Here is a 23,417-nt window from a genome sequence, read left to right as displayed (position 1 = left end):
CAGCAGGTGCTGGTCAACAACCAGGCAGAAAGCTGCCCGTGTAAGCAAAGGGCAAAGGACCTCCAGACTCAAGTCTTTGTCTCGAGCATGGACTAGTTTAATTAGGCAAGTGCAGATCAATGAGAGCTACAGGGCAGTGATGGCAATCCTCACGTGCTCCTCCACGACCCACGAGCTCAGGCTGCAGTGGGCACCTGGCAGCACGCACACCCCCTGCGGCAACTGAGGGGGACGTGACATCCTTCCCACCTGAAGAGCAACCTGTCCCTGGTCCTGCAACTGGGAAGGGGCATTCCTCAACCACACTGTACTGCACTGAGAGACCCGCCCGGCCTGTGAACACTGACCTCCACATCTAAAACAGAAGCAAAGCTTTTCTCAGAACTCTTGCTCGGGACCAGACAACAGTGTCTGTGAGAAAAGAGCCTGTGTTCAGATGCTGCAGGGAACCACTAGACTCAGTACGAGAACAGGCTTCTTCACTGCAGGTGCCTCAAACCCCAAGCTGCTCCTGCACACGGAACAGGAGGCAGCGTGGAAAAGCACTCCCAAGCCATTTACTCTGGAACCCTGAGGAATTCTGGGAATAGTGGGTTTGGGGGCCTAATATAAAATATACAGTCTACAGATTTTAAAAGAATGATAGTAAGTGAGAACTTTACCTGGATTAAGATGATGAAAAGTTGAGATGGCAATTATTTTACAGGTACACATGTGAAAAATCCACAAAGTCAAAGCAATCTGAGATGTTAGCATGAACATTAACATGCAATACCCCAAGTGTACATCTACTCTTCTAATGAGCATCTGACATAAACCTCAGGTAACTATTTTTAACACTGCTCTTGAGGAAACGAAGTCCCAGTGTCACAGTAATGACACTGAGGTGTATGGAGTGGGACCTGGACAAGACCAAAAGTCCAGACGGAGCCTCTACCTGGTGTGCTCTAACCCACGAGCTCACAGGCTCCACTTCTGTTCTTTTAGAAAGTGCCACGCTGCCTGGCGGAGCTCAGTGAGTTGATCATTCTGGCGTGCATTCCACCCTCCATCCTTTGCTGCCAGTCACAGAAACTTACCTTCCCAATATTTCCAGTAATTCTGCTATGCCATTGTGATGCTCTGTTTCATAAATAAATCTAGAAAAAACAATTTGTCAGTTAGAATCAGACCCTAAAGTAACAGCTGGAAAGACTAAAATCCTCTCAGACAAAGCTTGCGGGAGGAAGCCAGGAAGCCAGGTAGCTAGAGGCTCGTGCACCTGTGAGAACCTTCCGGGGGCAGTTGCTCCCTGCCCAAGATGCCCTTCAAGACGCCAAGCAGCTTTGCAAAGCCTAGAGAGTCAGTGTCTTGAAGACAAAGGCTCTTCTTGCTCAGATTTCTCCCCAATATTTCATTTTGAGAAATTTCAAATGTGCAGAAAAGCTCAAAACTTCACAGGGACCACCTATGTTTCAACTACCCAGGTCTAGTTGTCCATGATGAGCCTGTCACACCGACACCTATCCAGCCTTCTACCTGTCCACTCATTAATCCATTGTAAATTCTGCTGCACTTCAACAGGTGATTTCTTGTCACTTTTACAGTCTCTATTACTCGGCACAGTCCCCACAATGGGCAGAAGCTCTTCCGGGTGGCTCTTGGACCACATTGTCTGCTTCCCTGCTGGCATCCTGCACGTCCTCTTGGCTGCTTCGAAGGCAGTGTTTCAGAGCACCAGTGTCCCTGGGGTCTGCTGCGGCCCCGGGTCCCTTCTGTCGTGCTCCCTGTGTGTGCCTCTGGCAGGGCTCCTGGCCCACGTGCCCCAGCCTCCTCAGCGTCTCCCTCCAGGCAGGACAGGACTTCTAGTCACTGTGCTCTCAGTGCTGGGACCATCTTGGCATCTGTTTGACACTTAAATCTGCTGAATGAACTGGGAACAGGGAGAAGGAAAAGGAAAATGTTCTCTGCTCCCACAGGAGCAAAAGGCCTACTGCTGCCCCGACCCAGGCTCACCCAGCAAGCTTTACACCAATGCGTGCACAGGATTTGGTTTGAAGCAAGAGGTATTGAAAAGGTTCCTGCCTAGCAGATAAAACCTTTCATTCAGAAACAGCTTTAAGCCAAAAATAAATTCATGAAGATTAAAATAATTTGAATTTGAAATTTCACTGTTCTTCTTTGAAACAAAGGGACTAGAGACCTTAAGGTGGAGAACAAACACCCAGAGATGTGAAATCTGCCTGACGAGAGTTCTTGATGTTCCTGCATTCCCAGAGGGCCAGGATTCTCCGAGGGGTGGGGCCTGACCTGAGTCCCACAGGAAGGTTTCTGAGATATTCAGGAAGATGGGGTGTGGAGTGGGAAAGAATGCAGGTCTGGGAGTCGGGGCGACAGGCAAGAAGGCAGACTGAGCTCCAATCCCAGCAGCAACAGGACCCCTGGGCAGCCAGACACAGAAGCAGGAAGATGCACTTGCCCGTGGACTGAAAGCACAGCAAGTGGGCACTGAAAGACCCTCGACCCCGCTCAGGAGGCGACACTGGAGTGTTCCAGTCACATCTGCCTTTCCCCTCCTTCCAGCTCCTGCTCTGAGGGCAGGCACTGCCACCAAGCAGACGTGTGCCTTCTGCAGGCGTCCCTGTGGACACGCACAATTTCTAACACGCAACCTGAAGGCTGCCCTTTGCCTCTTATTTTATTTGAAATACTTGAAATGGTTTAAATGCACGAGACTAAAGTTCTGCAAGCATGGCCATGCAGCTGCAGCTCACTCTGGGAGCTGAGCCAGGGGTAGGGGACCCCCTTGGGTGCCTCTTCTGGTCGTCTCCCCGACCTCACCATTCACATGGGAGTGGGCTCAGCCCTAAGCCGTCTGGCTTTCCAAAACCAGCATTACTTTTTTTTGGGGGGGGTGCTGGGGATTGAACTCAAGGGTGCTCTACCACCAAGCTACATCCTTGGTCATTTTATTTTGAGACAGTGTCTTGCTAAATTGCTGAGATTACAGGTATGTGCTGCCACACTCTGCTGACATTACTATATTCTTATTAAACAATTCTTAATTTCTAATTACTTTAAACTAAACTTGAAGTGGATGTAAGAAAGAGAAAATGAAGCTAGTTCTCTTCCTTACTTTTCCAGAGGAGACAAAATGGGAGAGAAGACAGAGCTCCATTTGGAGCAAGTTGGGGAGCTTCTCATTCTTGAGCAGATTCTGAGATCCAGGCAGAAACTTGCTTGTGGAGAGGTCTCCAAGATGGACAGCACCACTTCCTCTCCTCCTGCCTCCCAGGAAGAGGTGGCTGCTTCCCCTCCTGTCAGTCTGGGCTGTCCGTGACCACCTCCTGACACACAGGGCAGATGGACCTCACACCAGTGCTGGGACAAGCCTGTACCAAACCGGCAGCTTCCGCATCTTTCCTCCTGACAGCAGCTGTGGCAAGCTCAAGCAGGTCACCCAGAGAGGCCCGTGGACAGAGATGTGCAGCAGCCCCTGCTGTGCTGGCCATTCCTGCAGAGCCACCAGACGTGAGTGAGGAGCCACCTCGGACATTGCAGCCCCAGCAGATGCCCCTGGAGCACAGCGGTCCTGCTGAGCCCAGTTCAGGTGGCAGCACTGTGAGGATGACAGGTGGTGACTCAGCCACAAGGCTGTGGGGCAGCTAAGGAGAGGAGCCCCTATCCGCCCTGCCCACTGACCCTCAGGTTCCACCTTCTGCCAAGCAGAGCGTCAAGTTGTCTAGAGCAAACTGACTACGAACTGATATTAACATTTCCTTTTTTCTTTGAGGGGGTGTAACGAGGGATTGAGTTCAGTGCTTAACCACTGAATCACATCCCAGACCTTTTTATATTTCATTCTGAGACAGGTCTCCCTATGTTGCCTAGGGCCTTGCTAAGTTGCAGAGGCTGGCTTTGAACTTGCCATCCTCCTGCCTTAGGATCTAGAGCTGCTGGGATAACATGTACCACCATTCCTGGTTATATTAACATTTTCAAGAAGTTGAACAAAATAGGTTTGAAATACTTTTCTTATAAGAGATAGTTGTATACGTTGAGAATCCCTTACCTGAAACAGTTTTGAATGTCGAACTTTTTCCAGCTTTTAGGACATTTGCATATGCATAAAGTGAACGATCTTGGGACAGGACCCAAGCTGAAACCTGAAATTCACTTATGCTTCATGCGCACCTTTTATACATCGCCTCAAAGTAATTTTATACAATGCTTCACTAAAAGAATTTTTTTTGGGGGGGGGACAATATCTCACTGAGATGCCCTGAACTCCTGGGCTCCAGTGATCCTCCTGCTTCAGCCTCCCAAGGAGGGAGACCACAGGAGTGCACTGCCACACCTGGCCACGCCATGCTTGCACCTTGACTGTGACCTGCACGTGAGGTCAGGAGTGAGTTTTCCGCCTGCGGCATCACGTCAGTGCTCAGAAAGGTTTTTTTTTTTTTTGGTACCAGGGACTGAACCCAGGGGTGCTTTTCCACCAAGCCACATCCCAGCCCTTTGTACATTTTGAGACAGGGTTTTGTTAAGTTGCTTAGGGCCTCATAAGTTGCTGTGAGTTGCTGAGGCTGGCCTTGAACTTGCCATCCTCCTGCCTCAGACTCTGGAGCTGCTGGGGATTACAAGCGTGTGCCACTGTATCTGGCTCAAAAAGTTTTGAAGTTTGGTGTGTAGACTTCAGATTAGGGATGCTTAACCTGCACGACAAACTTAGGTAAGTTGAATATATCTCTCAAGAGCTTTTGACTTTTTTCTCACGTGAAATAATGAAGGATCAAGTAAATTATAGAATCTAAATAACATGTTTGCTTTTGATTATCTACACCAAAATAATTTACAGAAAAGATCACTCAGAGGAAAAAAACACAAAAATACTAGACTCTAGAACTGACCCTTTGGTGAGAAAAGAACTAAGTCAGTGTGTAATGACTTTGAATATGCTAAGTATTTTGTAAAAGTTATTTTTAGTTGTAGATGGACACGATGCCTTTGTTTTGTTTCTGTGGTGCTGAGGATCTAACCCAGGGCCTCATGCCTGCTAGGCGAGTGCTCTACCACTGAGCTGCAGCCCCTGCAAGCTGAGTATCTTGATTAGTTTTCTCCTGGGCTTGGGATCTGCTTGCTTGCTCATTCAGCGGCCTTGCAGGTGCTGCGCAAGCGCTCTCCCAGGAAGCGGTCCCGCCTACCTCACGCAGGTGCTGAGGCACTTGTGGTTCTGCTACCTGAAAAAACTCACTAGTGCCGAGGAAGCAGAACCACTGGAAGCAAAGCTTTGATTTTAGGATCAAAAGGCTGGAATTTAAATTGTACCTGTTCTATGCTATTTAAAGAGTGTATATTATGTCCTGATAGATAGCAACAGCAGGCAAGTAACCATCTTGTTAAAAAGGAAGTGAGGTACCAAGAAGCATAAACAGGAACATGACCTCTAGGAGAACAACGTCATCCTGATCACCGTTGGCAAGTCAGGACGGGCTCTGTTCAGCCACGGGTGCCAGGATACAAATGGGACCCGGGAAACTTGGAGGCGTTCAAAGGAGAGCCACACACACAATGAGCAGCCATGCCACAACGCTATCAGGGTGAAGACAAGGGCGCAGAACCGGCCCAGGAGTCAGAAGGGCGGGAGCAGGGATGGAGGGAGGGCTGCTTCTGGAGCCTGGCACTTTCGGCAGCCCGCCTGCCCCGCTCTGGTCTCTGCTTCCCTTGCTTAGCCACTGTGATGGAGGGAGGACCCACCAGGCCAGTGTGTTACTATGGCTGGTACCTTGGACTCCTCCAGGCACTGACCTGGCCCTAGCCCTGACCCTGCAGCTAGACCGCATGGAACTCCCCCACTTTCTTATCTCACAGAGGGACACTGCTACAACGTTCCTGTCACCAGGAGGGATTTGTCACTTCCTGCAGTCAGATGTCTTAGAAAGGCAAGGCAAGCTAACCTGAGTAACTAAAACTCAATGGAATTAATGGCCTATTTGGTAAGCCTTCCAGGGACAGACGAGGAACCACAGGGACTGATTGCCCCACTGGCACTCATCTTGTGCTACTGCAGGCACTACACAAAGCTGGTGCTGGGCCTGGGGACACAACAGAGCACGTGACCAGACAGGATGGAGCCACTGCCAGGCACGTTTCCTGGGGAAGGGGCTCCTCAGGAAGACTGGAGGGCTTAGGGAATGACGAGCTAGAAGAGGGTGAGCCAGAAGGGGCAACAAAGGTCACAAAGCTCTCGAGGAGACAGCCTGGACGTGAGCAGAGGGCTTGGAAGGCTGCGCCCACCACCGAGAGACCTGGGCAGCAGCAGGCACTTGTCAGTAGACTGAGGGACATCAGAACCTATGAGGCCTGGCCAGCAACGTGAGCAGGGCTGGGAGGCGGGGCTGTGTGAGGAAGTCACAGTGCACACAGCACCTGGAGCCCCCGGTGCTCCTTCTGAGCTGTGGGCTGTCTGCCATCATTCCCCAGGGTCCTGCAGGCCCAGGCCCGGCACAATGCTGGAAAGCTGTCCTGCTCTGCCCGTTATCTAGCAGGCTCGCTCCCCCAGGTGCTCAGCCAGAGCCCCTAGGATCTGAGTTCGCAGAGGTTCCCAGGTTGAGGCAGTTACTCCCTGCTCATTCCTCCCTTCCATACTGAAATTCCACAGGGAGAGAATGAGGCAGCACACGTAGGGAAGGAACGAGGTGGTTCAGACAGTCAACCCATCCACATTTTGGGACAACTGGACGATTCAGCAGAATGGAAACAAAGTCAGGATGTATGGCGAGGTCTGGGGAGCAAAGGAGGGAAGCCACCTGGACAGCAGGCCCTGGAGCGTGCAGAGGGCCAGGCCCACTGACACTCACTGGGCCTGCAGTGCCCAGCAAGCACGCGGCTGAAGCCTCCCTCCGCTGTCCTCGCCCAGGTTGGGGAACACACCATGCTCGAGGATGAACGCCACCCATGCAGGGACTTACCTATAAAATATATTATTTATCTGTTTCCTGATGTACGCTCTCAGGCCTAAGAACTTTCCATAGATTCTGTGAAGGGTGGTTTTTAGAAAATCTCTCTCCCGAGGATCCTCGCTGTCAAAGAGCTCTAAAAGCTTCAAGAAGAAAAAGACACTCAGTGATGAGTGCACTCTGCAGGTCAGGGCTGCTGCAGGCTCAGTTAATCTGTAACCTTACCTGCAATACAAACTTCTGATCAATATATTTCTTCGCTATATTAGGCTGGAAATCTGGAGACTCTAAAAATCTTAAGAAAAATTCATAAACAAGCTAGGAGGAAAAAAACAACAACAGTGAGTCAAACACCATGATATTTTATCAAGGGGAGATGAAAATATACTTAGCTGAATCTTTATTTGCATGAAAATATTAAGATTTTTACAAAAAGCCACATCTCTACAGAATAAATGCTGAATTATATGCTTAACTTAATTATAACTGGGATGGTCATTTTTTTTTTTTTGTGAGAACTGCACTTTCCCTTAAATGGCACTTAAGCAGAATGCTTTCCATGGCCCATGTCACCAGTGCTTAAGTAACTGCTCAGGGCCTGCGGTGCACAGTTCAGGCCGTAACCAAACTCTAGGTGCGATCTGCAGCCCGTCACCCACAAGTGCCTACAGTGCTGAGGCACAGAGCCAAGCTGACAGGAACTCTGGGTCTGCTAGGGGAGAGGGGCCCAACGATGAGACCCTCGCCTGCAACTGGTGAGTGTGCTGGGTGCCATGGAGCGGCCTGCCTGCCAGGAGCAGGTGTGGACGTCAGGTGCTGAGGGGAAGGCCTGGCTCCTGAGGGGCCCCTCCCCACGTGTTCCACCCTCTGGTTCCTCCCTGGTTTCCCCAACTTCTTTCCTGTGGTGATGTGGCCTCCCTATCCTCCCTCACGTCTGACCCTGCTCTGTCATGCTGGCCTTGGTGCCTCCTGACCAATCAATCTTGTGTCTCACAGATATATCAGAAAAAGGCGTCAGTCAGCTCAGGAGCCTGGGATACGCAGTGGCACAGCCAGATTCAGGTACTGAAGGCTGGAACATAACCCGCCAAGTCCTCTAGGCTTGACCTCAATGGTCAACCACAAGTGGGCACCGCCACAGAAGGCACGGCTCTGTAGTCTGTATAAAGTGTACACACGCGCACTTCTATGCTGAAACATTTTTCTTTTATCTGTAGTTTTGAAGGTCTGTACCACTGAAGACCTGAGGTCCTCTGGCCAGCAGCTGAGCTCAGGGAATACCCTCTATTCAGGTCTGCCATCTCCCAAGTTCAGCACCTGCAAATGCGGCCAGGCTGCTTCTAACGTTGGTTCGTCTTCCTCTGGGTCAAATTCGGCTCCCGTAGGATTGGAGGAAGGTGGCAAGGTTCGAAACATGTTAACTGCAAACTAAAATCCACATATTCTATGATTACAACCAGCATATTTAAAATAAGTACCAAGAACATTTAAAACACATCAGTAATTCTAATGATAATTGCTTCTCATGGTAAAGTGGCCTCAAAATTCAGAAGTAGTGTGGGCCCCCCAAAGAGCCTCGGCCGGGAGTGCAGCAGAAAGAGGTGGCCTCAGGCAGGTGAACAGCGGGCCGACCCGCAGAGACATCTTGATTCTAACTGTCACACTTTCAAAGACAGATGATGTCAACCAACGCTGAGAGAGCATTGGGCTTCTGAGGTCCTGTTCCGTCTGCGGGGTGGGAAAGCAGGAGGACGGTCTAGTGCAGCAAGAGCAGAGGAAACATGACGGTGGGGACACTGCCCTGTCACGGCGAGGAGGAGCAGCTGTCAACACAGGATATCCCCAGGGGAGCTGCGTGTCCCGGACTGGCCAGTCACACTGTTGTCTGTCTTGCACAGCACTCGACAGGTCGAGTTTTTCTGTGTCACCAACTTACAGCATATTTTTCTCTTGTACTGACCCTAACTGTGAGTGGTTACCTTGCTGAACTTTGAGCCCACTGTGGGCCAGCTGCAGCTCTGGCTCTGCAGCCTGGCTTACCAGTGGTCAAAAGAGCCCCTGCCCCACACCTTCAAATGTATGAATCAAATATCTGACATAAAGATAAAATCCCGCTGCAGGGCAGGGAGACAAGAGGTGGCCCAGGGGAGCCCAGTAAGCCAGCTGAGATGCCCAGTCTGGTCAAGCCAGTGAGTGCTCACTGCCACCGTTTCTTCTTTCTTCACAGTTACTGACTCCCAACCTACGAAGTCGCCGACTATGAGGCCGCGCCACCAGAGCTCCTCCGTTGCCTGGCTGGGGCTGACGTGAAGGGCAACTGCAGCGGAGGCAGGCGGTGTAGGGGTGAAAGAGGAAAAATGGCCGGAAGCCCAGAAACAATCACTTTAAAAAATCTTTTAGTGAAAATATAGGAGTAATTTTCCTAAGACATAGTAGAAAGGGAAAAAATTTGGAAATTAACTCTGAGTAGCTCTGGCTGTCACTGATGTGTCTCCAGCACCGTCTTCCCTCTGGCGACCAGGACTTTCTCTGTGAACCGGATGTATGCCAAGGCCCTGTAAGGCTTCCCAGACCACCAGCAGTGAGCCCAGAGACTGGCTGGTGGGCAGGATGCTTTCTGTCACCAGCCCAGAGGCCCTTGGCAGAAGGGACCAGGCAGGGAGTACCTCTTGGCACCCTGCTCCCAGAGCCCAGGGACGAGGCAAGGAGGAACAGGGTGCGTAGCCACCAAGGAGGTCACATTGTCTGTATGGGCCACCGTATCCTTCAGCGCTCGCGCAGGGCAGAAGAACCAGGTCTGTCATTGCCAAACACCTTCCCCAGCTCTGTGCCTCTGGGCTGGGAAGTGCTGAGAGGTGAGCAAGAACTGAGTCTCCAGGCCTCCTAAGGTGGGGCTGCCTGGGCCCCCTCAAGGCATATGGTGGGGGAGGGAGCCAGGGCTGCCTGCAGAACAGGATGGGAGCTTGGCTCTTCAACGGGTGGGAGCTGTAGGCCCAGCCAGGAGCCCACTTGGGAGCAGAGGCCTCTGTGGAACAGGATGGTGCTTGGCCACAGGCAGAAGCAGATGGCAGAGTGGGCTGCGGGGAAGGCTGGGGTGTGGAGGAAGGGGAGGTACTGTCCTCCCAGAGGCTGAGCACTGTCCAGGAGTCACAGGTGCACCACACATGGAGGGCCACCACCAGTGGAGGACACAGACAGTGAGGGAACACACAGGCAGCTGCCTTCTGGCTTGGCTCAGGGAGACAGAGTGGCTGGCAGCCGCCCCCACCCCAGTTCAAATCCCTGAGGGAGCTGCCCACAAGGATGGGCTTGGGTGTGATGGGGCAGGTCTGAGAAGACAGCCTTAAGCTCGAAGAGGCCCTGTAGCTAAAGACAATTGGAAAGCTAAGCCATCTGCCCAAGATGTATCCAGGAGCAGGAGGGTATGACGTAACCCATCACAGCTGAAGAGTTGGAAGAGGCACAGGCACCCCAGTGTGGAGGTTCATCTCATGCCAACCTGGCTAGGTTGACACTGATGGGGTGTCCTGTGGAGGTGTTTGTAGATGTGGTTCACATCTACAATCAGTTAACTTAGTAGAGATAACCCTCCATAATGTGGGTGGGCCTCATCCAATCGGTTGAAGGCCTTTAAGAACAAAGCTATGGCTTCCTGGAGGAAGAAGAGTACCACCTGTGGATGCGGGTCACCTCCCACCAGCTCAGAGCTGCCTGCTTTCCACCCACCTGCCTCCTGTTGGCATGTGCTCTTCAGTTCAAAGTTCCTTGAAAACCTCTCCCTCTCCTGCTGTTTCTCTGGTAAAACCGTGACTGAACACCAGTTAGCTGGGATTCCTTAGCAAACTGGTTGTGTTGTACTCGGAAAGCCACAACTGCAGTCTCAAGTTGAAGCCCACTGCAGTGCTTAGCCGAGGCCCACGGGCTATGGTCTGTTCACTGAATCCTGGGTGTGGATTAGGCGCTTGCCGGGTGAACCTAGCATCTTGTTGCTAGCCCCTGGGCCCTCATTCAGCCATTGAGACCCTAACCCCTTGTGGCTGCAGCTGGAGATGGAAGTGAAGGCAGTAACTGGTGAGTGAGGTCCTTAAGGGTGGGCTCTGATCTTAGGGAGACCAGACCCCCCACCAGACACACTTGCTCGAGGAAAGGCCACATGAGGACAAAGCACCCTGTGAGCTGGAGCCCTGCCCAGCACTGTGATCTCTGAGAGAAACGGATGCCCGAGGTTCCTGCTCTTCAGCCCTGGCAGTGCCAGCAGACTAGCATGGCACCCCTGACCACAATCCCCCCAGATCCTGCAGTTTCATTACTGGTCACTCTGGTCCATTAGAAGTGTTTCTCATATGTAAGAAAAAAATCTACTTGTAACCCCTACCCCGCTTTCTTACACTGCACGATTTAGTGCTCACCTCTAGAAAAAGTTAAATAGTATGCTAGTAATTTTCAGGTTAAAAAAAAAAAAAAGAACAAACGATACTACACCACAGTCATTGCTGGGTTTCTCCTCCAGTGACACCTGGCACAGAGCTTCCGGGGCGAGTCTGCGGAGGGCCACACGTGGTGCAACTCCAGCTGTCACCGGGCACCTGCCACCTGTCACTCCCTGTTCCCGGTGTGCAGTCCAGCCCTGGTGAGCCACGGCAGGGGGTCTTCATCAACGCACCATGGGAACCAAGACTGGGAGGTCTGCAGTCTCAGGTCTTGTGTGGTCACAGACTCGCTATGAACTCTTAAGCTTACGCGGTTCAGAGTACACCCGGAGGCGTGGACGCAGACACCAGACCAGGCCAGGCGGTGTCTCCGTTTCCTCTTCCTACACCTTCCTATGCCTCGAGCCCTCTCTTCACCAGGCCACCGAGCTCACGGGGAATGTTCGCGAAAGCACCTGCTGAGGGGAAACACCGTGTGCCGCACTACTGTCATCCAGCATCCCCGCCCCCGCCACTGGTCTCAGCTCCTCAGGACGGCGGCAGCGCGGGGCAGGTGTCTGCACGTGACCATGCAGCTCCACTGTGCAGACCTGGACTGGCTCTGTGTGCCATCAGGAGGTGCCTGCTTCTGCTGTCTGCCTGGCACTTCCACTTTCAGTTCTGAACTCGGTCCTGCAGGTCTCTCCACACTCCAGATTTACTGAATCAGATGCAAACCAAAGCAACTTGAGAAGAGTCTTATTGAAAATTCTTACGATGCAGCAATCTCATGCAGCTGTTCTGTACCTGTATCATTCATTACCAATGCACAGAACCTTTACACCATGACAGAACTGCAGCACATTAAAACACATAAGGATTTTAAGATATGAAGGGATACACTCCAAAACACAACTCTGCTAATCTAATTTTAGAGGCAATAGGAAAGACATATCTGATTACTCATAGTTTTCTGTTCAAAACCACAGGGCTAGTCTACTATTAACTACCCTCTCAGTTTTATTTACGTGGACAGGATTTGTTATTTGTTTATTTATTTTTTGGTACAGGGATTGAACCCAAGGGCACTTGACTATTAAGCCACACTCCCAGCCCTCTTTTTTATATTTTATTGTGAGCATGGCCTCGCTAAATTGCTGAGGCTGGTTTTGACTTTGCGATCTCCCTGCCTCAGCCTCCAGAGCGGCTGGGATCACAGGTGTGTGACCCTGTGCCCAGCTTGGGCAGGATTTTATAACAGGTGAGTGGCCTCTTTCTTCCATGCACACACTTCTAAGAGTTAGGCGGCTATGAGATATGTTCCTGGGAAAGGGGTAAGTCCCTATAACATTAGCTTTTTAAATGCAAAACTGTCCCAGGGTGTGGTGGTGCACACACTTGTGATCCCAGCAGCTCGGGAGGCTGAGGCAGGAGGATTGAAAGTTCAAAGTTAGCCTCAGCAACTTATCGAGGCCCTAAGCAATTCAGTGAGGCTCCGTCTCTTAAAAAAAAAAAAAAAAAAAAAAGGGCTAGGGATGTGGCTCAGTGGCTAAGTACCCCTGGATTCAACCCCTGGTATCAAAAACAACCAAATAAAAAATCCCCTAAACAACAGCAGCAACAACAAGAAGACCCTACAAAGTGTCATTTGCTGGAAAACAGAGGCACAGACTGACCATGACAGCTGGATGGTCCACAACCAGCTGCAAAAACCACAGCCGACAGCAGAACTTTCTAACAAAGCAACAAGGAAGTATACTAGATAGGAAGCCCCCTGCATGCTCCAGACACCGACACTCAACGCCTGGCAGATACTGCCCTGGTCAGAAGGCCTAGTGGTGATCACAGAGCTCTGAGGAAGAGCCCCAGGAAGACCTGAGGCAGGGGCGCCGCGTCCACAGCAGCAGGGGCGGGGCCTCATGAGCCATGTGCGAGGGCAATGCAAGCTTTCTTTTTTCTTTTTCTTTTTTGTGGGGATTAAGCTACATCCCAGTCCTTTTTGCTTTCTATTCTGAGACAGGGTTCCACTAAACTGCCCAGGCTGGCCTGGAACTTGTGACCCTCCTGCTTCGCCCTCAGGAGTAGCTGGGATCGTAGGCGAGTGGCACAGTGCCCCACTTGAATGCAACCTTTAACAGAAGTTCGACTGAATTTTTTATGAACTCAGTGAACCTAAACCGCCCCTTTCCTCACCAGTTGAACTTGGAAATGAAAGCCCAAGTCACATTGCTCAGCCTCAGCACCTGCACCTAGGAGGTCCTCAAGAACCTGTGGAGAGCCACTGGATTCTCTGGGACAAGCACACATCAGTCACCTTTCAACTGTGACACCCGAGAGCCGTGAACCTGCTGGATCAGACGGCAGCTCTTGCCTGTGCCCTGCTCGCAGTCCCAGCCGTGTCCCCGATCGCAGGCTCTGCTATGTGGCCCGGCCTGTGAAATACAACCAGGGGTTGGGGCTGCCGGGCAGCGTCCTCCTCCTGCACCCCCTACCCCAGTACAGGCACTCAGCACATCCTCCAGGTGAACAGAAACTGCCCTGTTTGTCACCCGTCCCTGCTGCCACTTTCTCCAGGGCACAGCTGCTGTCAAAGAATGCAATATTCCCCCACATAGATGCCAGAATATGATATTTAGGGAAAGAAAGTTATATTTAAAACTTATTTTGAATGGCTTGCTATTTTAATCATCTACTCAAATATAGGTTGGGTATCTTTTATCTGAAATGCTGGGGACCAGAAGAGTTTTGGAATTTTCAGATTCTGAAATATTTACATAATGAGATATCTTAGGGATGCAATCCAAGTTTAAACAGGAAGTTAATTTAGTTTTCACATGCACCTTACATATATAGCCTGAAGGTAAATTTAAAAATTCTTTTTCACTTATTGTAATTACTTTTCGTACTTCGGCTTTTTGTAAAGCCTGACAGCGAGTTTCTATGATACTGTCAGAATGCCTGCATTTCGCCTGTGACCACTCACATGTGGCTGGGCGTGGGATTTCCCAATTGTCATGCTGATGCTCAAAACGTAGAGATTTTGGAATGTTTTAGATTTCAGATTTTCAGATTAGGGATGTTCAAACTATATGTTCCTAAATGACATGTGAAAGCATGGAAAGTAAAAACCTACAAAATTTTTGTAGAATACTATAAAGGAAACTTAGCCACAACTTTTGAAACAATGAATAATTTTATAACTAAATGTACAAGACCTTACTTCAGATAAGCATGAAAATATGATAGCCACAATTATGTGTATCAGTGTAGTTTGTTTTATTTTATTATTATTTTTTGACATCCCCAGCCCTATTTTGCATTTTATTTAGAGACAGGGTCTCATTGAGTTGCTTAGCACCTTGCTTTTGCTGAGGCTGGCTTTGAACTCGAGATCCTCCTGCCTCAGTGTCCTGAGCTGTTGGGATTCCAGGCGTGTGCCAAAGTGCCCAGCTTATTTCTTTTTGAGACAGGGTTCTCATTATGTTGTCCAGACTCATCCCTAACTTGTGTACTCAAGTGATCTTCCTGGTAGGTTGGCTGCAGTCTTTTGCCAGCCACCTAACTTGTTTTTGTCTGTGTTTGCTGTACTGGAGATGGAAAGACCTTGTGCACGTCAGGCAATCGCTCTGCTACTGAGCTACATCCCCAGCCCTTTTCATTTTATTTTGTGTCCAGCTACAGCTTGAGTTTACTTAGAAATTTTCACCCCACTTTTTTATATTGGAGCATTACAGTTGAACATACTGATGGAATTTGTGTCACACATTCATACGTGCACATGACACACAATATAACATACATCTGGCCGACATCACTCCCCAGCACTTTCCCCCTGCTTTCCTACCCTCCACCCCTTGGTCCCTTTCCTCTACTGCTCTCCCTTTGATTTTCATGAAATTCACCACCATCTTTCTTTTCCTTTTTCCTCTCCAGCTTCTGCATATGATAGAGAATATATGACCCTGACCTTCTGAGTCTTATTTGGCTTGTCATGATGATGATATCTGGTTCCACCCATTTTCCTGAAAATGCCATAATTTCATTTTTCTTTATGGCTGAATAAAACTCCACTGTGTATATACACCACATTTTCTTTATCCATTCATCTGCTGAGGGACACCTAGACGGTTCTATAGTCTGGCTACTGTGAAGTGTGCTGCTATGAACATGGGTGTGCACGTACCACTGTATGTTATGGTTTGGATGTGAGGGGTACCCCAAAGGTCACGTGTCAGACGTGCAAGAAGGTTCAGAAAAGAAATGATTGGGTTACGAGGGCCTTAACCCAGTGGATTAATCATCTGATGCGATTAACTGAGTGGCAGCTAAAGGAGGTGTGGTGTAGCTAGAGGAGGCGTGGTTTTGGGGTATACATTTGTATTTGGCAACTGGAGACTCTCTCTCTGCTTTCTGATCATCACGTGAGCTGCTTCCCTCCACCACCCTCTCCCACCACAATGTTCAGCCTCACCTGGAGCCCTGAGGAATGGAGCCTACCTCCTATGAACTAAGACCTCTGAAACTGTGAGCCCCAAATAAACTTTTCCTCCTCTACAATTGTTCTGGTCAGGTCTTTTAGTCACAGTGGTGAAAAAGCTGACTAAAACACTGTAGTATGATGACTCTAATTCTTCAGGATAAACACTGAGGGGGGTACAGCTGGGTCATATGGTGGTTCCGTGCCTAGCGTTTTGAGGAACCTCCATACTGATTTCACTAATTCACAGTCCCAACAACATTGTAAAATGTGTTCCTTTTTCTTCACATCCTCTCCAGCATTTATTATTCTTTGTACTCTTTTCTTTCTTTTTTTTTTTTTTTGGTGGTGCTGGGGATTGAACCAGGGCCTTGTGCATGCGAGGCAAGCACTCTACCAACTGAGCTATATCTCTAGCCCTATTCTTTGTATTCTCGATGACTGCCATTCTGACTGGTGTGAGGTGAAATCTCAGTGTAGGTTTTTTTGTTTTTGTTTTTTGGTACCAGGGATTGACCTCTGGGTGCTTAACCACTCAGACACATCTCCAGCCCTTTTTTGTATTTTATTTAGTCAGGGTCTTACCAAGTTGTTTAGGGCCTTGCTAAGTTGCTGAGGCTGGCTTTGAACTTGCCATCCTCCTGCCTCAGCCTCCCGCACAGTTGGGATTACAGATATGCACCCTCCCACCCAGCTTCAGTGTAGTTCTGATATGTATTTATCTAACTGCTAACAATACATTTGTTGGCCATTTACTTTAAAATTTTTGTTTTCAAGTTCATTTTAAGAACAGAAAATCTATACATAATAATTCATAATATTTGTAATTCAGTTCAATTACTATCATTTAGAAATAACAATGGCTTTGGATATTTATCCTAAGTTACTGTGGGAGAAATGTTAGTTTTATACAGCTTCTAAATAAATGCATCTCCAATATTTTCTAATGACCAATTTCCAAAAATGTTGGAAGGACTGTATAGTGAGTGAATGGCTATTTCCTATATTAACCATCAACATTCTAATATATTTACTTTATCATAAATACTGATGTTTCAAAAGTAAAAAGTGAGAAGGTTTAGAATACTTTAGAACAGCAAAATGACATACTCTGCTTCCACATGCTGTAAGTAAAGTGATCCGGGACATTCAGAGTTACAGGACTCAACCCTGCTCAGTCACATGTCCAGAGTCAACCACCTCCAGACCACGTGCCCTGACCCCAAACCCAGAATTCTAACTGACTCAAATAGCTGGATCACTACATTTTAAAAAGAGAGATGAAGTAGTCTGTGATTTTTTTTAAAAAAACGTTTTATCTTTTTGGTGGTACACAGGGATCAAACCCAGGGCCCTGTGAATACTAGAAGTTTTTACCACCGAGCTACATCCTCACTACATTTTTTACAATCATTGCTGGATCATCTGTATGAATGGGATTGTTTACTGATAATATGTTAAAAATGAAGCAGAGACTTATGCTTTCAGCAAGATGGAATAACTGAGATGGGGTTTCTCCTACTCGCTGAAATGACCAAGAAACTAGGCAAAATTACATGGAAATAGTTTTGCAGACAGTGGATTTCAGGTAGTGAAGGTTAGTAATCCCTGAGAGAGGGTGAGCCCTACAATCACCCCAGTTACAGTCCAGAGGTTTGCAGGCTGCAGGGCATGGAGAAAGAACCGGGTGGAGACAGCAGTCAGGGGCTAGGATTCCCAGGGCGGAGTCTTACAGAGGAAGAGACAGCTCCAGAGGTCTGCAAGGGTCCCCCATCAAACAGAGTGCGAATCCACAAATGTGTGTGAGGAAACTACCAGAGGTGGGAAGAAAGCACCCCAAGGCTCAGTGAGAACCAGAACAGCCTGGACCTCCATATCCACATTTCAAATTCCTGGATTCAATCAACCAACATTTAAAATGTTTGGAAAAATGTTTCACCTGCACTGAACATGTATAGAATGCTTCTCTTGTCGTTATTCACTACACAATGCAGTACAACCACTGTTTACCTTGTATTAGGTAGCGTAGTAACCTAGAGATGATTTAAAGTGTACGGGAAGATGGGCAGTAATATGAAAGTATTATGCCATTTTATAAGGGACTTGAGCGTCTCAGATTTGGGCCTCTGTGAGGGATCCTGAAGCCAGCCCTCACAGAAACTGAGGGATCACTATACTGACCCAGGGCTGGGAATAGGGCCTGTTCCCACCAACCAGACTGGAAAAATTTGTGATTCATGGGACCTGGGATTCATCATCAGAAGGCTCTTGTCTCAGCAGCAAACAATGAGCCGTGGAATTAATATGGCTCTGGTCTTACCTAACACAAAACCAAAAGAACTGACTGTTTTCAAGTACCTTACTTACACTCACAAACAAGCCTCAAGAACATTAACAGAAAAACGTAAGTGTGCAGCCGGCACTCAACAAGGCCAAATTCACAATGTCAGGCATCTCATTAAAGGTGACCACACATGCAAAGAAGCAGGAAGATACGCCTTACAATGACCAGAAAAACAGTCCTTTGAGCTGAACTGGAACTGACATGGGTATCAGAATTAGCAGTCAAGGATGTTAATTCTATGTATTAAAAAAGTCGGGCGTAGACACTGAAGATGTAAGAGAAGACAAATCACACTACTTGAGATGACAATTCCAGCAGGTGGGATGTGAAATGTGGTAGCCGGAATTCACGACAGAGGAGACACTACAGAGAAGGTCAGTGAGCCTGAGGACAGGAAACAGTGCAGTAAACCATGGGGGGATGAAGAGAAATGGGGCGCCAGGGTGTGGCTCAGGGGTAGAGCGCCAGCACGCACAGCCCTGGGCCCTCTCCAGCACCCTGGAAACAGCACCAGCTGCTGTGGGATGACCAAGAATCCTCACGTGTGTGTCGCTGGGGTTCCCAAAGGGCAGGGGACAGAGATTTCTTTGTGTGTGTGTGATTCTGGGAATTGAGCCCGGGGTCCCTCTACCATCAAGCTATACCCCAAGCCCTTTTATTTTATTTTGAGATAGGGTCTCACTAAGTTGCCCAGGCTGATCTTGAACTTGTGATCCTCTTGCCTCAGCCTCCCGAGTCACTGGGATTATAGGCATGTGCCATCATATCCAGCAGAAAAATGTTTTTGGAACAATAATAGCAAGGAAAAAAGAAAGAAAGAAAGGAAGGAAGGAAGGAAAAGATAAGTTAATGGCCAGTTTTTCAAATTTGATGAAAACTATAGACAAATTCTAAACACAAGATAAATGAAACCATGTCAAAGCACATCATAATGAAATGGCTTGAAAAGAGCAATAAATGAGAAAATCTTGAAAGCAGCTAGAGGGGGAAATGTATTATGTCCAGAGGAACAAGGTAAGAACGACAGCAGATTTCTTATCAAAACAATGCAAGGGGCTGGGATGTGGCTCAGTGGTAGAGCACTTACCCAGCACATGGGAGGCACTGGGTTCGATCCTCAGTACCACGTTAAAAAAAAACAACAATGCAAACAAGACGCAGTGAGCACTGAAGCAAGAAAGACCTTCAGACATATTAAAGTTCAAACAGTTCACCCTCAGAGGCCCATGCCACAAGAAATATGCAAGGAAGCTCTACAGCCAGGACACAGAGCAGAGGGCCTCTGGACCTCCCCGGTGGAGTGGTGATAGCAGGAATCAGAAAACATAACCGTCTGGGTAGGTATAAAGATGTGACAGATCATAAGGTCTCTTTAAAGATGGCCACTTAGAACAAGACTAATAATGGACTGTGGGGTTTGCAACATGAACTAAGGCATGTGGCAACAGCAGAGAGACTGGGAGGGAAGCAACAGGAACACTGGAGGTTTTACACCGTGCATGCCAGACTGTGACATCACTGAAGATGGATTCTAGAAAAGTTAAATAAACACTTAAAATCAAGAATACAAGCAACAGTAAGTGTTGGTGAGGATGTGGGGTAAAGGCTCACTCATACCTTGCTGGTGGGACTGCAAATTGTGTAACGATTACAGAAAGCAGAATGGATATTCCTCAGAAAACCTGGAGGGGACCCACCATTTGACCCAGCTGTCCCATTCCTTGGTTTACACCCAAAGGACTTAAATGACACTACAGTGATGCAGCCACAGCAATGTTCACAGCTGCTTAATTCACAATAACTAAACTATGGAACCAACCTAGATGCCCTTCAACAGATGAATGGATAAAGAAATCGTGGTACACATACACAATGGAATATTATCCAGCTTTAGAGAAGAATGAAATGATGACATTTGCAGGTAAATGGATGGAGCTGGAGAATATGCTAAGCAAAATAAGCCAATCCCAAAAACCCAAAGACTGAATGTTTTCTTTGATATGCGGACGCTTATTCACAATAAGGGGGGTGGCTAGGGAAGAATAGAGGTACTTTGGATTAGACCAAGGGGAGTGAAGGGAGGGAAGGGGGTATGAGAGTAGGAAGGACAGTAGAATGAACTGTGCATATAAGACTATATGACCCTTGTGATTCTACATCAGGTACAACCACAAGAACGAGAAGTTATACTCCATTTATGTATGTGAAGTGTCAGAGTACATTCTACTGTCACGTATAACTAATTAGAACAAATACAAATAAATCAAATGACAGAGTTACAGTTAAAAAGCTGACAAAGGAGACGGAATGTAATCATAAGAAGCACAGAATCGATTCAAAAGAAAGCAGAAAAAGAGGAAAGGGGAATACGGGAGAGGTGGGACAAATAGAAAGAAAACAGGATAGTGGAAGGCTTATTTATTTATTTTTAATATGGTGCTGTGGAGTGAACCCAGGGCCTCATGCATACTAAGCACATGCTTTGCCACTGAGCTACATCTGAGCCCAGGTGGTCAATTTAAACCCAGTCAATCAATAATCATATTAAAAGTAAGATATTTGAAGAATCTAATCAAAAGGCAGAGATTGTCTGACTAAAAAGGCAAAACCCAACTATACACCGTTTATTACAAGCCCACTCTAAGTACAAAGATACAAACTGATCAAAAGGAAAAGCAGGGCCAGAGGGGTCGTACTAGTAGATCACAGGGTGCGAGATGCAACCAGGGGTGACAAGGAGGCAACTGACAAGAAGCCACACCAAACACGCACACAAATGACAGGAAGGGAGACCTGACAGGTCTGCAGGGCAGAAAGGATGATCACAAACAAAATGCACGGGCAGGGCTGCAGTTCGGTGGCTCCCTCGCATGCACGCACGAGGCCTCGGGTTCGATTCCCAGAGCCGCCAACCAACCAGCAAAACAAAGAATGCCCCTGTTTATAACAGCACCAAAATATGAAGCACTGATTGATGAGTCCAAAAAGTAGGAAAAGAACTTGTGTGCCAAGAGCCACAAAACAAAGACCAAAGCGGGAGACACACTGCCCCTGGCTTCAGAGGCTCATTCTGTTAGGATGCCAGCCTCTCCACACCCACAGCCGACACCGCTCCAACCAAATCCTGAAGGCTGTCTGGTGGATGAACTTAAGCTGACCTCCTCCCCTGGCCCAGACAGGGCCTCGCTCGCTTGCTGAGGCTGCCTCTGAACTCGTGATCATCCTGCTTCTGCCTCCAGAGTCTGGGGTTCTAGGTGTGCACACCATGCTTGGCTGACAAACTGACTGCAAAATGCAAATGCAAAATAACCAGAACAGCCAAAATACTTGAGGAAAAAAAGAAAAAGTCAGAAGAGTAACACAACCCGATCTCAAGATCCACCAGAAAGGGACAACACGGAACACAGCATGGTGCTGGTGAACAGAGACCCAGACAGGGAACAGAAGACCGTAGAGGGCAGAGGGACTCGCTGATAGCGTCTGCAGGTTCCGAGAAAGACAGAGAGCCTTTTCCATGGAGACTGGTCAGTCTTTTCAACACAGGCTGTTGAATAAACAGAACGCTTTAACATCCAAAGACGAGCCTCAGTCAAAATGGATCACAGACCTACGTGTAAAGCGTGAAAGCACCAAGAAAACAGGAGAAAGCCCTTCTGAGCTTTGGTTAGCAGAGACGCCTGTGATACCACCAGAAGCACCACTGGTAAAACTGTAGCGTGGACTTCACTGCAATTAAAAACCTTTGCTCTGTAAAAGACCCTTTAAAGCATAAAAAAGCAAGCTACAGACTAAGAGAAAACAAGTGCGGGTCACGTATCTGCAAAGGATCTGTATGCAGAGTATATGAAGAAACCTCAAAACTCAACGGAAAGAAAACGACCCAAGTGAAAAAGGGGCAGAGGGTGTGAAGAGAGTCACCTCGGAGGACACGGACAAGACGGCGCAGGAGGAGCATGTTCAGAACGACCGGTCGGGAGAGCGACCAGCGCCAGGAAAGCCAGGGGGATGCCAGCAGGATGTGAGCAGGCTGGTCCTCCTGCTGTAGGCGCGGCTGCACATGTGGGGCGGCGGCCGGCAGCGGCTTCTGAGGAGGCCAGGTCAGACAGCACACCTGCTCTGGCGACCCACTGCTGGGAGTGTGCTCAGGTTGAATGGAGACCTAGGTCCAGAACAGTTCACGAACCTTTACAGCAGCTTTACTCTCCCATCTGGAAATGACCCAGATGTCCCTCAACTGGGACTGGATAAACAAACCAAACGAGAGAGTATTACACAATTAAAATGAACCACCTTCTGACGTGCAATCACATGGATGAATCTTGAGCACATTATGCTAAGTGAGAGAAAACAGACTTGAAAGCACAAATCCACTTGCATGACATTTGGGAGAAGACAACTTGATAGGTCCAGAGGACAGATGAGTGATGTCAGAGGCAAAGGGGAGGGGAGGTTCTGACTCCAGAGCAGCAGCATGATTGATCTCTGTTGTGGTGGTGGTCACCCGACCACATGTATTTATCGAATCTCCACAAACTAGGGAGTTTAGCTGTATGTAAAGTAAAAAATTAAAAGTTGCAAGAAAAAGATTCACTAGACCAGAAGTCCCCAGAGCTTCCTGGTTCACCATGTCCTTAATGTCTGAGTGATCGCTGTGTCCAAAGACTAAAAGAAACACCTAAGAACTCTGAGCTAAAGTCAGTCTACGCTGAGCTGTAACTGACATGCAACTGACTGCACATATTCAAGGTGCTGGCTGGATACGTTCAGCACACGTGTGCACCTGTGCACCTGTGAAACCATCCTGCAATCAGCTAATGAGCTAACTTGCTCACTGTGCCCCACACTTCTTAACAGACTTTTGAGAAAATAACATTTGTTGTAAGTATATATTCCTTTTGTAATTTAAAAATATCAAACAAAATAAAGAAAAATCTCAAAATCATAAGAGCAAATCTCTAAAAAAAAGGGTTTTCACTGATATTTAGAGTAAAAAAATTATTCTCTGAATTTCAGAAAGTATATTTTTTAAATGTCCTTTGGCTGATCATTGATGTTTGCTCTTCTTTAGCCCATATTATTTTAACTTTGGCTAAACAAAAAATGAGCAAGCAAAACGAGGAATCCAGCCGAACCCTCTCCTGAAGCAGGCATGCTCACCACTGGAAACCGCACTGGCGCTGCACCACCCCTCTGCATTCACATGTTCTTTCCGCACCCATTTCCCAACCAGCATCAGCCTATGACAGCAA

At 48.2% G+C, this 23,417-nt stretch overlaps 1 protein-coding gene across 10 annotated transcripts in view; it reads right to left on the bottom strand.

Moving 5' to 3' along the window:
• The window catches only part of Ppp2r5c (protein phosphatase 2 regulatory subunit B'gamma), a 132,017-nt gene that overhangs the window by 27,428 nt on the left and 81,172 nt on the right, over positions 1 to 23,417 (bottom strand). For all 10 annotated transcript variants that reach the window (XM_047539856.1, XM_047539857.1, XM_047539858.1 and 7 more), the window contains 4 exons: positions 8,256 to 8,366; positions 7,164 to 7,256; positions 6,951 to 7,081; positions 1,080 to 1,139 (listed from right to left, as the gene is read on the bottom strand). In XM_047539856.1, coding sequence (XP_047395812.1) covers positions 1,080 to 1,139; positions 6,951 to 7,081; positions 7,164 to 7,256; positions 8,256 to 8,366 — 395 coding nt within the window. The remainder of the gene's footprint in view (positions 1 to 1,079; positions 1,140 to 6,950; positions 7,082 to 7,163; positions 7,257 to 8,255; positions 8,367 to 23,417) is intronic.

The sequence above is a fragment of the Sciurus carolinensis genome, chromosome 2, assembly GCF_902686445.1.
Source record: "Sciurus carolinensis chromosome 2, mSciCar1.2, whole genome shotgun sequence".
NCBI lineage: Eukaryota > Metazoa > Chordata > Mammalia > Rodentia > Sciuridae > Sciurus > Sciurus carolinensis.
The sequence above is the reverse complement of the archived record's forward strand: the minus strand, read 5'-3'. Positions and strand labels throughout refer to the sequence as shown.